The sequence below is a fragment of the Lutra lutra genome, chromosome 2, assembly GCF_902655055.1.
Source record: "Lutra lutra chromosome 2, mLutLut1.2, whole genome shotgun sequence".
Lineage (NCBI taxonomy): Eukaryota > Metazoa > Chordata > Mammalia > Carnivora > Mustelidae > Lutra > Lutra lutra.
This window is the reverse complement of record NC_062279.1, coordinates 181,831,051-181,848,755: the sequence shown is the minus strand read 5'-3', so window position 1 is coordinate 181,848,755 and position 17,705 is coordinate 181,831,051. Positions and strand designations below refer to the sequence as shown.

The following is a 17,705-nucleotide window of genomic DNA, read 5'->3' as shown; positions in this document are numbered from 1 at the left end:
TTGTTTATACGTGACCTAGCCCCTCACCAGCATAGCCTAGTCATTAAGAAGGTGGCCGCTGGAGCCCAGCTCCCTGGGTTCAGGCACCAGCTCTGCTCCCTGGTTCACTTTAGGCTGGTACCTGAGCTCTGTTGGGTCTCAGGCTCAGTACCTGCAAACTTAGAGTCACAGAGCTGACTTGTGGGGAACACTCTAGAAATGGTAACTCTTGTTATGTGGCTGTTGTGTTCAAACATGTCTTGGGCTGGGCATATCACAAATTGGCTAATGAGATTGGTCACCTGTGGCTACAGTAGTTTTGTCTTAATAAATACTGATCATTAGAATTGCTTTAGGGAAAAAGCATTCCAGTCCTAAAGGGAGACACTTTTAATCACAGATTTAATACCTAAAGCATCCAATAAAGAGTGCTTTGTTTAAAATGCTTTGTTTTAAAATTCAGAAGCAGATTCTTTTCTAGCCGTGAGTTATTATGTGCCTATCAGCCAAGCACCTCCCTTTGGATCAAATTGTTCTTTCTTTCTACATAATTCATCTCTGTTTGAAATAATCTTGGATTCTTCCCTATGCAATGGCGAGATTTGTAAAGTATTTCCTTACATATGTGAGATGCAAGAAGGTCATGTGATGAAATGGAACAAAAGTCAGATTTTATCATCTTTATATTAATCTAATGCATTTAACTTAATAAATGTATGTCATGGCGCTCATAGGTGGTTAACCATGGGGGAATTTGTGGCAAGTGAAACTCCTCATGGAGCTTGCAGGCTCCTGGGCAAGACATGCCTGATGGAAATTACTGTGCAATTCAGTGTCTCACCATGGAGTGATGTAGGCCGTGACGGAAGATTCAGGGAGCTCCATGCCATATATGGGATGCATGGTCTTGTACAAGGCATCAGGGAAGGTTCCCTGAGGAAGAGATGTTGGCATGAAAATCTGAAGAATGAGTGGAGTTGACTTAATAAAGGAAAGTGGGACTGGAAAAAAAGCGTTTCAGGCACAGGGAACTGCTTGGTCAAAGGTCCGAGGGAGGAAAGGAGCAAGACATACGGAGGGTACTGGGAGAAGGCCACTATGATTAAATTCAGGAGTGAAGGGGAAGAGGGTACTACTTCAGAATATTGCCACCAATAAGCCCAGGCTGGCTCTGCTGGAGAGGTTGGGGAGGGAAATAAGAGCCACCCAAGTCTTTGGGCCCAGTCCAAGATTCAGGCCATTACAGCCCTCAGGCTCTGCTCTCAGCCTTCCCTTCTAGCCTCCCTGAGGCTACAGTGAGGCCAACCTGTGCTCTCCACTCCAGCCTTTGCGTATTCTACTGTCTGCTTGGGAAACCCATTCTACCTTCTTATGCCAACTTAACCCAGCTGCCTTAAGAACTCCTTCTTCAAGAAGCTCTCCCTGAACTGTCCTAGTTTGCTTCTGTTGCCTTACATATGCCTTCAGTGGCACAATGATCACACAGCATGGTAAGGTTCTCTGGCCATGGCCATCCCCTGAGTTAGAATATAAGCCATTTCACTTCTTTCCTCTTTTAATGCTTCATTGTACAGCTGGTCACAGAAGCTTGTCACACAGCAGACACTCCATATCTGCTGAAATAATGAATGCATGGCGTCTTATTAAAATTATTTAAGAGATACAAGGTGGTGGGTATTAGGGAGGGCACGTACTGCAAGGAGCACGGGTGTGGTGCAAAAACAATGAATACTGTTACGCTGAAAAGAAATTAAAAAAAATGAATAGAAATAAATACTTCCAAATTAAAAAAAAAAAAAAGATGAAATTCATGGAAATGACCCTGGCTTACCTTGCAACGATGGTTTGACTCTGATGATATTTAAAAAAACAAAACAAAACAAAATGAATGGCATCTCTTTTCTTCAAGGCTATAATATATACTGTTGCACATTAATGGGAAGAGTCCAGTATAATAAACATTGTCTTAGAATTATAGATGAGAATGATTATACGTATACGCATACTGTTATTTATTCTTAAAAATGTCTTGCAAGATTATTTAGATTCCCGGTGACATATCTGAAAGTAATTGACTATAATGGGCAAGAGCTGAAAAGAGAATGGGCAGTAATTTATTACCTTTTCCATTTAACCTACAAATGACCAGGAAATCAATGGGAAAAGCAGTTTCCTCTCTACATACCTTAAGGAAAAGCCATTAGGCTGACGCTACTGCTCTTATTCATTTGGAAACGAGAAACCCAATTGTCAGGTCATCACAGCTAGGCCAGTGATACTTTCTAAGCACATACAGAAAATACAGATTGCAGCTGCCCAAGACTTGCACCATGACAAAGTATCCTCACTGTACTGGCGTCGATGCCCTATTTATTCTTAGGGAAAGCATTTTCCTTATGAGGAAGACTAGAGTTGGGTGCAAATGAGTCCTTAAAATAATATGGTTTGGTGTTCAAGATTCCAAGATCATTATGCTGGCCTTTCTCTCCAGTCACTTACATTTTTTTTTTTTTTTTTTGTAATCCAGTTAATTCATCCAAGTAAACATAAAACACTTCCCCTCACCCCCCATGAAAAGCAACAAGAGCCCCTTTTTGTAGGATAGATTGCCTCTTATTTCTTTGTTCCTACAGAATCCTTTTGGAATAACTGTATTTAGTTGCCAGGAAAATTAATCCAGAAAGTTACATATTTAACATGTGTTCACTATTTTTGGAGACATTGGAAGGGAATTAAAGTTATGTCCTTCCTCAGCTCCACAAGACGTCCTTGATGCTTTCAATCCTAGTGTGAGGAATTTACAGACGATGAAACAAGTGTGCCTTTCCCCCCTCTGTAGGTCAGACTCCATGTCAAGAAGGCGACCAAAGATGCCTCTACACTTCCTGCCTTGATTCATGTGGTGGCAGCTCCCTCTGTGACCCGAACAACTGTAGTAAGTACAGCAGTTGACAAGAGCCATCACCATGTCGGGATATGCATTTTGCTTTTTTCTTTGGAATTGACAGGAAAATATTGAAGTCTGGAATCCTTCCAAATGTGTGCGTGCGTGTGTGTATGTGCGCACGCGCATATATATACACACACATATATATACACACATATGTACATATATATTTCTTTTTTCTTTTTTAAAGGTTGCATGTGGTAGCAGAAAAGAAACAAAATGGTCTTAATTGACTTAAATCAGAAACAAATGTGTCACTATGAATGGCCTATAAATCCCAAATTGCCTGATAGCATCACCATTACTTTCCCTTCAACATCAGCTCGTATGTGTTACTTTCTTGGCTCCGTCTGCAGGCAGATGCTATCTTCCTTCCCTCTTAAAGCAGAGCCTCAAAAATGGAAACTTCATCCAAGAAGCAAATACGAGGTTCGTCTAAACAGCGCATAGAGCTGTGGCGGTCTGTTCTCCTCATAACACTTACTCTCGCCTTTATAGGAGCTTGGCTGACCTAGAAAGATCTGGTAGCTGTTATATAAATTTGTTTGGTGTAGACTGTTGGCTCACTCTAAATTAGCTTGGGGGGAGGTGGAATTCCTAAGGGAGAGAGAATGGGCAGGAAAAGTATAGGGCTCAGTAGGCCCTTGTGGGAAGTTGACAATGAATCAGACAGACGCGAAAGACTCTGATTTCTAGTAATGAGTTCGTATTTGTGGGCTCCACTTTCATACTCGATTCACTTCTTTCACTTTTTATAATTAATATTTATCCTCCTCTTTCAGGTAGGGCTTGAGATTTCAAAGCAGATCTGTCAACTTTCAGTTGGCAAGAAAGTTTGAAGGTATCTCCTAGTTGAAAGTCTGAAGGATTCAGGTCCTAGTTTTTACTCAGTGACCTTTCTGTGTCACTGTAGAGCTTATAACGGCTTCTCCTGGAAGTGTGAGGGAGGCAGCCAATGAAAAGCCTGACTGAGAGGATTTTTTTGTTTAATTTCATGAGCACTTAATAATAAGCTTTATAACTATATAACAGTGTGATACCCAGCCCTTCTCCACTTCTGTATGAGAGAACAGTTGAGAGAGATGTTAATCTGACCATTAAGACCTACTGCCACTTTACTCACTCTAAACTGATTTAAATATGTGTGTGTATATATGTGTGATAACTATGTGTATATGTATATGTATATGTCCTGGGTCCATTGTTTCACACTTTGCTTTATCCCCCATTCTGCTCTGGAACTTTTCCAGATGTCGTTCTTTCCTTCACCTTGAACTTGGCATGAACAATTTTGAACACGAACAGTGTCATCTCAAAGACATGTGTTTATTATTAAAGTTTCGGGGATTGTCCAACAGGGAATGGCACTTAGTATTACATTAAAAAAAAAAAAGTTGAAAGGGCAGTGTTAGCCTGTGTCCGATTTGGGTGAGAAATATTGAGTGCATCTTGTCCTAGCTTCTCCATTTCTGAAATATGTCAAAACTCAAAATGTAAAAATATGTTATACCTGTTAAAAAAAAAAAAAGTGGAAAGAAAGGCACAAGAGAACTCTGCCTCATGGTCCACTGGTATTTACAGAGGGCATAACAGCGTTCCAGGCTCTGGGATGGGCACTGGGCACTCTAATAGCAGAGAAGGGAGACATGATTTCTGCCTTCCTGGAGATAACTTTTCCGTGTGGGAGAACACACGCCGCCATCTTTCCACTCACGTGTACTATATATTCTCTTACGTTTTCTCTTTATGTTCTTTCAGTACACTCGAAACAATGCCCCTAGCATCTCACTGTCTCTCCAGCTCCTTCATTCACCACAGATGTTCTTGCCAGATTCTTTCCATATTTATTCAGCAGAAATTTGTTCATCCCTCTTCTGAGTGCCAGGTGCTGAGCTGGTCATTGGTCCCTCATTCCTTCTGTATTATTAAAAACACCTTCCAATGTACAGGCGTTTTTTTTTTCCTCATCTTTCAAAGAGATTCATGACGGTATGTGTGTACTTGGTTCTCTGTAAAGTTGGGCCAGTAGCATCTTCTCTCAGAAAACTTCATGTACTTGAAAATGTGATTAATTATTTGAAGATCTTTACCACCGGAGAGACTGTGGCTTAGATTCTGAGGCTCAACTATACAGCATTGTCTTTCTCTGGCTCCGTGCTAATAAAAATATGAGTTTGAAGAGTACAGATATTCCGTCTGGTGGAGTCAGCCTCTTACTGGAGTTGCTGGGATTCTAGTCCTTGAAGACCCTTGTTCTTGCTATACCATAAAATATTATGGGTCCCTGAAGATATACTGAGTGGGACCCAAGCATCAGTATTTTTTACATTTCCAGGTGACTCCAAGGTGTAGCCAAGGTTGAGAATGATCACTTTAGTGGTTTGTTCATGACTAGGCTGTGAGGGTATGTAACATCCCTGAAACTGAATGTGAAAAAGTCTTTATAGCTTTCAAAGTTTTCAGTAGAGAAGTCCATGGCTTATCTCAGATTCCCAGAAATGCCTATAGTTTTGTTTGTTTGGGTTTTTTAAGCCTAAAAACCACATTTCTCTCTCTTTTTTTTAAAGATTTATTTATTTATTTATTTGACAGAGAGAGAGAGAGAGATCACAAGTAGGCAGAGAGGCAGGCGGAGAGAGAGAGGAGGAAGCAGGCTCCCTGCCAAGCAGAGAGCCCAATGCGGAACTCGATCCCAGGACCCTGAGATCATGACCTGAGCTGAAGGCAGAGGCTTAACCCACTGAGCCACCCAGGCACCCTAAAAACCACATTTCTGATGACATTGTGTACTGATAGGTGAAGTATCATAGTAGCCCCACATCCACTCATGACCCAGAATCTTCGACATCTTTATGCCCTGCTGGGAGGCAAAATACAGATGTATCCTTGCCTCGGGGTGGGAGCAGGAATGCTGTTTCCCCTCCCTATGGTGTGGGGGACTAATCCATCACTCCCACCTTGGAGTGTACAATCCAGACAACTGGGGAATCCTGTGGAAAGAGTAGTTCCTGGGCACATGTCTCTCCCCAATTCTCTGTGCCCATGACCATCATGGCTGTATGAAGCCAGCTGTGACTATCATACCCCAGGGGCTCTCATGTTCCTCTCAGTGTTCCATCGACTGTTAGTTCTACATGTGTGCTCATGCATTTCTTTGTCTCCAACATTGAGGAAGCAATGAACAGCTTTGTTCTTTGAATACTTTCCTACCAACCTCTCAATTTATTGCCTTCTGCTTGCAATCTCTAGTTGGAAGGAGCAAATAGTATAGGGGTGTGGTAAGAAAGCCAAACACCATAATGGTTAAAGACTTCAGTCCTTGGGAGCAAATGGCAGATGAGAGGAATGATCTCTTTCTAAAAGCTTACCCAACAAATGAGTGAAAAATGAATGATTAAGTTAGAATATTACCATTTGGTAACGAGTTGTTCCATTTGGTAACATGCGTTGGTGAATTAATGGTTCAGGACATTGAGCATCTATAGCTGCTGACATCCCCCAAAAGAAAAAATCAAATATACTTCGCCTTCTGATGGAAAAACACCATAGCACCTACAGTCTTCCCTAAGGGAAGAAACTTAATGCTCTGCACGCAGCTGCCAGTGTTCAGGAAGTAGGAAGGGCAGGGGAATATATTTAAGTTCCCCAGGAATGGGTAGTCAGCAAAACTCACACTCTGGCACACTCTACAGTCAAATCCCTGAGTGCTTCAATAGCTTAAGTCTAATTAAAAATAAAAGGATGGAGGGGGAAACCCAGATCGAGAGACTTAGAAGACAAAACAAGTTTTAAAAAACAAGCAGGGCTTAACTGTAGTATTCAGGGTGCAGCGGACACTTAGGTAATAAAACTATAAAGCGGAGCAAGGAGGTGATGACTATGAAACTCAGTTGTTACTCTGCGGGGAAAGGATAGGGTTGGTGGAAGACAGGGCAAATGGAGGGCCATCTGGGATGTCTGGAAAAGTTCAACTTCTTGACCTGAGTGGTATGTACAAGGGTGTTCACCTTAGAAAACTCATGAAACAGCTATTAAAATAATAATGAGAAATACAGAATTTGAGGCAAAGATAAATCTGAGAATATTGTATATGCCAATGGATGTTGAAAGTGACATTTTCTCATGTAAGCAACCATCATTTACTACGTGATTTCCTGTGGTTTCAGAGTACTGCATCATGGCAAGGATGTAACATCATTTAGTTAACAATCCCATCTTTAGGCTGAATTTAACAAAACAGGGTTTCAGACTTTGAAAGGTCGGATATCATTAAGGCTCCACTAGGATAATTTTTTTCAGCAGTTTATTTATTAAACCTCATTTATGTTCTGGACCATGTGCTAAACAGGGCATCAAAATGCATTGAAAAAACGAAACAAAACAAAAAACAAAGCAAAATAAAACCTTAAACCGCCTCATGCTTGTAACACAACTGCCCTCTAGTGGCTATCCTAAGTCAAGGTAGTGAGCGAGTCTGATTCTTAAGATAGAAAAACTTACTGATACTGTAAATCATAAAATTTGAGGTTGATGGGTATGTTGAGAGTTTATCTTACCTAACACTCTGTAAAGAGCGCCTTATGAAGGAATAAAACGCAAGATTCAATCATCCTTACCACATTCAGTAGAGATTTCCAGAATAATGTATGATCATAACTTAATCCTTTCTCCTCTTCCTTGGCTCTGAAACATTGAAAGCTTATCTCTCATCCCAAATCAAAAGCGATACAGTTCCCACTTGTCAAGGAGAAAAAAATATCTGTGTGATAGGTCTCCTTATCATCTGAATATATTTTATTTATTTAAACATTTAAAACTTGATAGGGTGGTAGAGAAAGAGATAGAAAGGAAAAGAATATACAAGAAAAAAAAAGACTGCATCAAAAATCTGTGTGAATTATCCCATTTTTTGGTAAAGTTATATTAAAGAAATTAGGAAAAATAGAGTTAGAGTGCCATCTACTGACTTATAAGTCAGTCACGATGAATAATTAAGCACCAAAAGCAAATTGAGGAATACCAGGAATGGTAAGATTCTACTTTGGCAGAAGCAAGCGAACATAAATCTGTCTATGTGTGTAGATGCTTATATACGTAGACATGAGCCAGTGAAAGGCGGGCAAGGATTCAAACCCAGTCTTTTGGCACATGAGGAACTTTTTCTTTACCCATCTTGCATTGTTTTTATTGTTATGAGGAATAGGCATTTTTTAATAATATGAAATCAAAAGATTTAAATATTAAATGTTCACAAATCAATGGACATGGTAAACTGAACCAGCCCCATACCTCCTCTGTGTCTTTCTCCTCTTTCCATCCTGTACTCATTGTCAGGATTATGCCCATTTGACAAGGTTACGTCTTTTCCAGCAGACTGAGACTGTAATTACACTTTGTCCGGAAGGCTTTTAATCAGGCTTCTTATAAACAGAATTTCCTCAAATCCCTCGGGTGCTTTAAAATGAGAAGTGTTCCAGAGCTGTTTTAATATATCACCCAGTCCTTGTTATGAATCTGTCTACGTGTATCTCACTCCTTGGTCAAATAATTAAGTTTAATTGAATAATGACTCTTGATAAGGCATGGAGTCTTTAGTGGGCCTGGGCAGATTCACCAACACACCTGCTTATGTCTCCGACTCCTGCACACAGAGAGGGAACAGGGAGGCTTTCTGCAAAGTTCCCCTAAACCCCTTTTATCCTGGGAAGGTTTCCAGTGCCATTTGGATTCCTCGTTGTCCCTCTGGGCTCTTAGTGCTTTTAAATACTGCTATCCTATCCTCAGGTTACACCATGGCTACCGGGAAATGTGTCTTTCTTCCTAAAAGGATTGTAGAGAGCCTTGATCGCAGGGACTGTATTTTTCCTTATTTTTCCATTTTAAGTGCCTGGGAGAGTTCCCTCCCCTCCCCCTCCTCCCACCCCTCTATGCTTTGCTTCTTCCATTTGGGTGCTGCTCTAGGCACAGACTCTGAGATGAGGAAATAAAGTCTTGTTTCCCAACAATCTCTGAATTAGGGGCGCCTGGGTGGCTCAGTCAGTTAAGCAGTTGAGCATCTGACTCTTGTTTTCGGCTCAAGTCAGGATCTCAGGGTCATGAGATCAAGCCCCACGTCTGACTCTGTACTTTGCACAGAATCTGCTTGAGATTCTTTCCATCTCCCTTTTCTTTCACCCCCTCTCCCTGCATGTGTGTGCTCTCTCTCTCTCCCTCAATTACATAAGTAAAATCTTTAAAAAATCACCGAATTATGTGGGGAACACAAGTAAGTAAAGAATACGGTAAAAGGCAACGAGTGTGTTGGGGGAATATGCCTGTGATGCGGTGGTACCCAGCAGAGACTCTTACTGAGAATGGGAGGGGGAGCGTGGTTGGCCAGGAAGGCTCCCTGGAGGAGGTGTGTGTTTGTACTGAGTCCTACAGGCCAAGGAGGCGTTTGCCTGGTCGAGAAGATGGGGAAGGATCATTCCAGCTGGTATAGTAGACAACTGGCAGCTAGAAGCATGACTGCATTTGAGGGGTGATTTCAGGTGTGTCAAGAAGAGGAGATAAGAGCTAATGGGGCCCACAAAGTCATGTCATTCTTAAATACATATCATCCCCAAGGAAATACCAGTGATGGCATAGCCTTTGGTGCTGAGGATGGAAAGTTAGGTTGTGGTTGGTGCGTGAGACAGCCTTGGATGCCAGGCTAATGGGTTAGTATTTCTTCTTATTAGCTGTGGGTGCCTAACGAGAGCTCAGCCTCCTCTTGCCCTGAAATCTTGTCGCCTTATATTCAAATCCACTGATCAACACTCAAACATATAGAAAGACACAATCTAATCGTCTGTTTGACCAAATTCATTGATTTTTTTTAAATGGCTGTGAAGATGAGGGAATATATTCTTTAAGAATTCATGAATAAATCAGAAGACAAAATGGGTAAAAGGAAACATAGAAGAGAGTTGCTTTCAGGTAGGTTGAGCCTAGGGGAAAAGCAAAGAAAGTCTTTCTCCGGTGTGCATACTAGGCGCTGTGTGTGCAGCTGCCTGACAGAAGTGATTCTCAGCATGGTGGCTCTTTAACCAAAATATTTATCTTCTGATGGAAGTTATGGACTGTTTGCCTTCTCATCTTAGGTATTTTTTAAAAAGAAGATAAGATATATTTCAATTTTATAAGTTTTTAAGAAATTGTTTTACATGTGAAATTGACCATATATATATAGGGAGAGATATTTATGTACCTCTATGTGTGTTTTCTTGTTAGATCAGTGTGAACCAATTACGTTGGAACTCTGCATGAATTTACCCTACAACCATACAATTTACCCAAATTACCTGGGCCACAGGACTCAGAAGGAGGCATCCATCAGCTGGGAGTCCTCTCTTTTCCCTGCACTTGTTCAAACCAACTGTTACAAATACCTCATGTTCTTTGCTTGCACCATTTTGGTACCAAAGTGTGACGTGAACACAAGCCAGCGGATCCCACCTTGCAGGTAATACAGTGAGGTGTCCCCCAGCACCCTCATTTTCCCCTCAGGGAGAACCAAGGAATCCCAGGCTCAGTTTGAGTGTAGACAAAGACCATGTTGCTAAGGAGCTCTGTATTTAACAAGTCATGTGTTTAAAAGGTAAAGAAGTGGGCTCCTGGGTGGCTCAGTTGGTTAAGCGACTACCTGTGGCTCAGGTCATGATCCTGGAGTCCTGGGATCGAGTCCCACCTTAGGATCCCAGCTCCATGGGGAGTCTGCTTTTCCCTCTGACCTCCCCTCTCATGGTCTCTCTCTCTCTGTCTCTCTCAAATAAATAAATCTTTTTAAAAAAATGCTAAAGAAGCAGGAACTCTAAAATGAATGTTTGAGTTAGGGTTCATGACTGGAGTACCACACAAGGGAGGTATGAATTGCCTTTGATAACAGCTCACATACTTTATTTTTTTTTTTTAAAGATCTTATTTATTTACTTGACACACACACAGAGAGAGAGAGAGAGTGCACACAAGCAGGGGGAGAAGGCAGAAGGAAAGGGAGAAGCAGACTCCCCATCAAGCAGGGAGCCCGATGCAGGGCTCGATCCCAGGACCTGGGATCGTGACCTGAGCCAAAGGCAGACGCTTAATGACTGAGCCGCCCAGGCACCACAGTAGTTCACATACTTTAATCAAATAAAATCATACATGTTTCACTTTGGTGGATCAAGAAGCATTCTCAATGTGAGTCAGCAGAAGAAGGGGTGTATCTGCTTTTTTGTCTGGCAACACAGATGTTTTAAAATGCTGCCTTTGGTACACTCAAATGTCAGCGCCATTACGTAAGCAGTGGTCTGAAGGTTGGACAAGGGATGGAGCTCGCTGACGTTTTTCTGCCTGCTTGGATGAAATGAGGGGCAGCATTTCAAGCCTGCAGCTTTGATTTGGGATGAGTGATATCCTACTTCAGGTTAAGAGTCCTACTCCAGGAGTCCACCATCCGGTCCAACTCCTGGCTCTTCTGTGGCTGCTCTGTGGCCTGGGACAGATTCCTCGGTCTCTCCCAGTCTCAGTTCTTCTACTCTGTCTATAAAAACAAGACAGGGGATGCTGGGTGGCTCAGTCGGTGAAGTGTCTGCCTTCAGCTTAGGTCATGATCCCGGGGTCCTGGGTTCGAGCCCCACATGGGGCCTCCTGCTCAGGGGGTAGTCTGCTTCTCCCTCTCCTTCTGCTGCTCCCCCTGCTTGTGCTCTCTCTGTCAAATAAATAAGTAAAATCTTAAAAATAAACAAATAAATAAATAAAACCAACATAGTTACGGTGGTTGGATGGAGTCGCTGGGAGGGTGAGTGAATGCACATGAACGTGGACGCTTCTGGCTGTAAGCTTTGATGGTAGGAGAGGAGCACGGCTGCTCAGTGGCAGTTTGGTCTCTCTTCTCTGCCACATGTGGTAGTGTCAGCCGGGAATGTACAAGACAAGACAGCTGTCGCGGAGGTGGGCAGCTGCCCCCTTTACGCTGTTTCCCATCAAGGGGTGAATATACAGATGTGCTTGTCCAGTAACCACGGGAACCATATGTTGGGATCAGAAGTCACTCGGAGCTTCGAGGAATAGCAGTAATATCGATGTAGCGGACAGATGGGGAAACAATAAATTAAGTGCCAAATAGCAAATGGATGACAGGGAAGGGGCACCTGTGGAGGACAGGAAACAATAAAATTTCAGAATGAGTTGGGGAACTGAATAAATTATACAAACGGGTTAGAAGTTAATGCTGCCTTGTGCACACATAATTCCGAAAACTTCTGTAAAACGCCTTTGAAGGTATCCCTAAGAAAACATCTCCTCATTTTATGTTGAAAAGTTATTTCTAAATTTTATTCCACTTTGGCTAAGCAAGGTCAAGGATACTGACTAATCGCTTGTGATAATACTTAACAAATGCTTGCATTGATTTTCTTTTCACATGTATAAAAAATTTCCCCAATAGAGTATTCTCTGGGACAAATTTACATCCACGTATGATTTATAATTTCGGGGCTTATGTTTCACATTAAAATGCCCAAGATGAGACTGACCCTGAGACATTATTCAATCAACATTTTAGTGAACTTCCTTTAGATATTTCAGTTCTATTTCTTTGGTTTACATATATGTCTTTCATTTTCAGTGGCTCTCAAAATGAGTTTTATATTATGATATTTGCTTTTAAGAATTTTTACATATTCTGACACGAATGATATACTCATGTGTTCATGAAGCAATGTTGTTTTTCCATGCCCATTTATGGGTCTGAACATTTAGTTTTGAACTTATGAGTCTGAAAAATCTAACATTATCGAGCCCTTACAATGTGTTAAATATTTTAGGGTAGTGTTGCTGTCTCGTCCTCAAAATATCCTTTTGAGGGAGGCCCCTACCTTCAGAGCTGTTGCCGTTGGCAGAACGCCACATGGATTAGTATAAGAACAGTGTCACCTGTCGTTGCTGTGTGGCACATTGTCTTATTTTTATCGTATTATTTCACTATATTATTGTATGATTTCCATTTTATAGAAAAAATAGGAAGTGGTGGAGTCAGGAACTATACAGTGCTCTGTAAAAATGAAGTATCCTATGGCAAATTTAAAATTGCAGCAAATAAATTATAGACATTATTTCTAAATCTGCAACAAAACTCTTCAGTCTCACAGAGAGTTATTGAACACTGCTGAACTTACTGTTTTTGCAAAACTAGTGTGGGAACGCCACGGCTTTGACTTTGCCCGAGTTCTGAGGCTAAGCCAGCATCAAGTTATGTCCTGTCCTGTGCAGAAGTCATGTGCTAGAGCTTTCTCTGAAATGTCTCCATTCTATTGTTAACCTTTCCCTACCAGTTTCCAGCCAGGCTGGAGCTAACCTTTCTGGAAGGTCTGCCCCATCGTATCAAGAGAGAGAGACAGACAGAGAACTTTGTTGAAATTAATAGTTTAAAGTTTATAACTTTTGAAAATAAATAATATATTTGAAATGAAATAAAAAAAATTCTCCTAGGAACTTATTTGGGCTATTTTTTGGCTTATTTGGCTTTTTTTTTTTTTTTAACTATGTAGTTCATTTCTTGGTAACATATGGAGGCAAAACCAGTTTTCCTTCATAGGGAGTAAAGAAAGTCATGCTGATACCTCACTTTAAAAATATGCTTTGTGCAAATGAGATGACACACATGAAAGAAAGCACCTAGCACAACGCTTGGTACGTCTTTTCTTTAAAAAGGAAACAAGTGGACTTTGTTTTAACCAACTTGAGTTCAGTAGAGATGGGATTGGGAGAAGTACCAAGCTTTTCAACACTATGGGTCTAAGCTCATGTGATGATGGCCATCCATGCCTTAGGTAAGCCAGGTTGGCACATGAAATAGCTCCCTGGCTGGTCCCCAGAGGGCTAGACCTCTTAGGGGCTGCGACTATATAGATTCCATGATCCTTGATGGCAGAATATCCAAACCGAAGCTGAGAACTTCCTGGCCTGGAATAAAAACATTGGAGAATGTGGCTTCAAAGACAGAGAATGAGAAAGGGAAAGGGCAGAGGGGAACCTGTTTCTTGGATGTTGTTCAGGGTGTAAACTTGCAATTACTAGATATAAAGGTCCTGGAAATCTTATGCACCATTTGGTGAATATAGACAACAATATTGCATTATAATCATCGAACTTGCTAAGAGTCTAGATCTTAATTATTCCAACCACGAAAGAGTAATGATAATTATGTGATGTGATAGAAATTTTACCTCTACATGACAATCACATAACAGATGAACGTATCAACTCAACATGTTTTCCACCTTAAATTTACAGCGTGTCATATGAGATAGATTTCAATAAAAACACACACAACAAATTTCTATTTCTAGTTCCATCATGACAGTTCTCTTAGTCAAAGTCTATTGCTGACATGCATGTCCTTTGTGGAGAGAGGTAGGACTCATTTCATTTTCCCAAATATCAATTACGTATCTGTGCATCTCTCTCTATTGGTATACACACACACACACACACACACACACACACACACACACACACACAATACATGCAGAGACCCACACTCACACAGAATTCAAACCCTACCTATATTCCTCACACACACTCTCAGGTGTAGCTGCTTCTGCCTCCCATGTTGTATCTTTCTTGCTCTCTTAGAGCCCTGTGCGAGCACTCCAAAGAACACTGTGAGTCTGTCCTTGGGGTTGTGGGCCTACAGTGGCCTGAAGACACAGACTGCAATCAATTTCCAGAGGAAAATTCAGACAACCAAACCTGCCTAATGCCTGACGAAGCTGTGGAAGGTTAATTTTTAAATTAATTACCGTGGGGTATCTAACTCGGATGACCCATCACTATCTTCTCCAGGTTCTCTGTTGCTAGTGTTCTTACTGTGTTCTAGTCGTCAGCCAGGCCACGGGGGTGAGTGAGTCTGTGAAGCTGGTTACATTGAAAACCTTGGTGCTCATCTGATAGACGTTGTCTTCATTTTAAAAATAAATTGCCGAGATGTATTTAATATTCGAGGTGTTTATCTTAACCACGCCCAACTCCCAGAGCCCATTATATGTGCATGCCGCTTTTATACTAGGGGTCCTCAGGATGGTGGTGGGCAGCAAGCCCTGGTTATGCAAGTTTAAACGTTTAGAGACCTTGGCAACGTAGGATCATCAGGTAGAGAAATGGAATCAGGGACCTGCCCGCACTGATGGAAGGATTAGAACAGGAAACAATGTTGACACATTAAGGGCAGCTGGGTAGTTAGAAGTACTGGATCCAAGGGCTCTTTCAGGCTCTAACAATCCGTTGAATGGACATGGCTGTCCATTTGGGAAAGTAGTTAAATACTAGAGAGCATAAAGACACCACTAACTGGAGAGATGATGCCAAGGATGAAGGAGAAAGAGTCTGATAAGCGAATGGAGAAAGCCAAGTTAGCTATGGTTGGTTCTGCTTGGCAAAGACCATTTTATCTTCTAGAATAGCCTCTTGGCGATAGCTCACATGTAACTAGATAAACGAGCTGATGGTTCCAGGTTTTCTGTCTAACAAAACTAACATGGCTCATTGGTTTGAACAGAATGCTCACCTAGTCACTTCAAGTGTGGCTCTGGACGATGTGTTCTGGCTTCCAGAAGATGTGATGGCCAGGCCGACTGTGATGATGACAGTGATGAAGAAAGCTGTGGTATGTGTGAGATGACACTTTTCTTGGATACACAAGAATGTCTGGTTAGGATAAAGGACTGTATTTAAAAAATGTCAACCATTTACGGATGGTCATAAGTAGTGATGAGGATTGAATGCTTATGCAGTTACTTTTAATATTACCAAATGACAAGGTCTGAATCAATAGGTTTTTTTTCCTGTTAACTCCATGGATTTTCCCTAAATTTTATACTTCTGTTTATAACCTTGATGATATATGTGCAAAGCCTTAGTAAAAGGAGAGGCACTTCACAAATGTAAGGGATTATTTTTATTATTAGAGATAGAAAGCAGTTGTCACTTGTCTAAAAGTCAGAATAATAGTGTCTTTGCATACAATTTCCATGTTGTTAAATAGGCATCTAGATACACAAAGACAAAGTTCAGGCTCCAACATTCAAATTTAATTGGAATTCATTTTCATGCCCTCTCTGATTTTGTCTCTGTCAGCAAAGGATAAAACTCCTTCTGACGTTTCTGCATTGAGTTCCAAAATCACCAACGGAAAGGCCAGAAATGCCAGTGGTAATTTGAGTGGAGCTAATTCCCATTTTATTTTCCTGCAAACCTCTGTACTCGTAACCTCAAAAAGCATCAGGGAATTGAAAATGGGCAATGCATTTTACTAAGCAATATTCTGGAATGAAGCAAAATGATTGAAAGGCTATCCAAAGAATACTTTGGTTATGATCGTTTACCTTGTTCTGCTTACAAATGAATAGACACTCTTTGTCTTTAAAACCATGAAGGGCTATACATCTTTTGAAATCATTTTATTCTTTTGGTCTTTGAGGTATGAAATATTGCCTTGCTTCCCAAAGTGAATTTTCCATAGTAGACATTGCCTTTCTGGTCTAGACAAAATGTCACAAGCAATAAACTGAAATCCTATCAGTTGCTATAAATATGGACAAGAGCATCCTCTAGAAAATTAGACCTGTCAGAATGATGGTACAATGGCCAGGGGTAATTTTGTTAGAGAAGCACATCCAGTGTTTTGAGAAGCTACTGTTGTTTGCTTGTTTGTGGTCTTTATGTAGAGAAATAAATCCAAAGTCATTGAATATCCCCATATAAATGACTTATTGAGAATCTCTTGGATTTGTTTGCTAAACTATGACTTGCAATGGGTTATGTTATTCTGAGATGCAATTTAGAATGGATTGTCTTTGATAGTTTAAAGAGATCACATGTACTCTCCTGGTGGCGGCAAGGCCTAAATCTGTGGTAGGGGACTAAGTATTTGAGAAATGTAAAAACTTAGCTTTAAATGGTCTGAGTCTTTGAATATATTCTGCAAAAAGAAACTCAAAGCACTAAAGAGTTTAAATGACCCTACAGCATCAGGTTTCTAGTTGAGTCATGAGTTTTTAATCAAGACTTTATTCACACAGTTAAAGGTACACCAGAATGAGAAGAGTCAGTGGTCTAATCCCTATCAACACTCAATATATTGGTGGCACTATTGAGAGAGAGCTCTAGTTAAGGAAAGCTAAAAGTGGGAGAGAAATTAATTCATTTGGAGTTACATTAATTGCTCCGGCAGTATTCACTTATGAGAAAAAACCCTCATTAAGTTTTTCAAAGTGACCGATGGTAGAAATTTTATATATATTCCCCTTTGGAATATGTGCACACATATGAATGGGCATGTCCAGTGCTCTGGGACAACGAGACACTTAAAAAGCAAATGAAGAAGTCACTGATGAAAGACTATTGGGAAATCATCCAATTCCCACTTGTCATTTTCTCAGTTATCCCTCTGTTTCCGTGGGCATGAGTGGTACCATCTGGCGATGCCAACAGCAGCCCCACTGAAGCTGGGTTTCATTGTGGAGTCATTGTGGAGTATAATGCATGTAAAGGCTTGAACTTTACTGAATAATGTGACAATTAACTATTGACTCTCACATGCTGCAGATCCTCTAGAATATCTGAAAACAGTAACAGGTTTTCCCCTTAAAAACAATACTTGTTTCAATTATCTACAAAATAATGGATGCGAGGGAAATTTATTTTGTGTTTCTTTGGAAAATCTGCAGGGGGGAAATATGGTAGCCAAAGCACACCGTTTATGAATATGCTTTTAAAA

At 40.9% G+C, this 17,705-nt stretch overlaps 1 protein-coding gene across 3 annotated transcripts in view; it reads left to right on the top strand.

Annotated features, from left to right (window-relative positions):
* CORIN (corin, serine peptidase) overlaps positions 1-17,705 on the top strand; it is a 249,036-nt gene that overhangs the window by 173,797 nt on the left and 57,534 nt on the right. For all 3 annotated transcript variants that reach the window (XM_047719221.1, XM_047719220.1, XM_047719222.1), the window contains exons 10-13: positions 2,819-2,914; positions 10,178-10,409; positions 14,564-14,709; positions 15,486-15,593. In XM_047719221.1, coding sequence (XP_047575177.1) covers positions 2,819-2,914; positions 10,178-10,409; positions 14,564-14,709; positions 15,486-15,593 — 582 coding nt within the window. The remainder of the gene's footprint in view (positions 1-2,818; positions 2,915-10,177; positions 10,410-14,563; positions 14,710-15,485; positions 15,594-17,705) is intronic.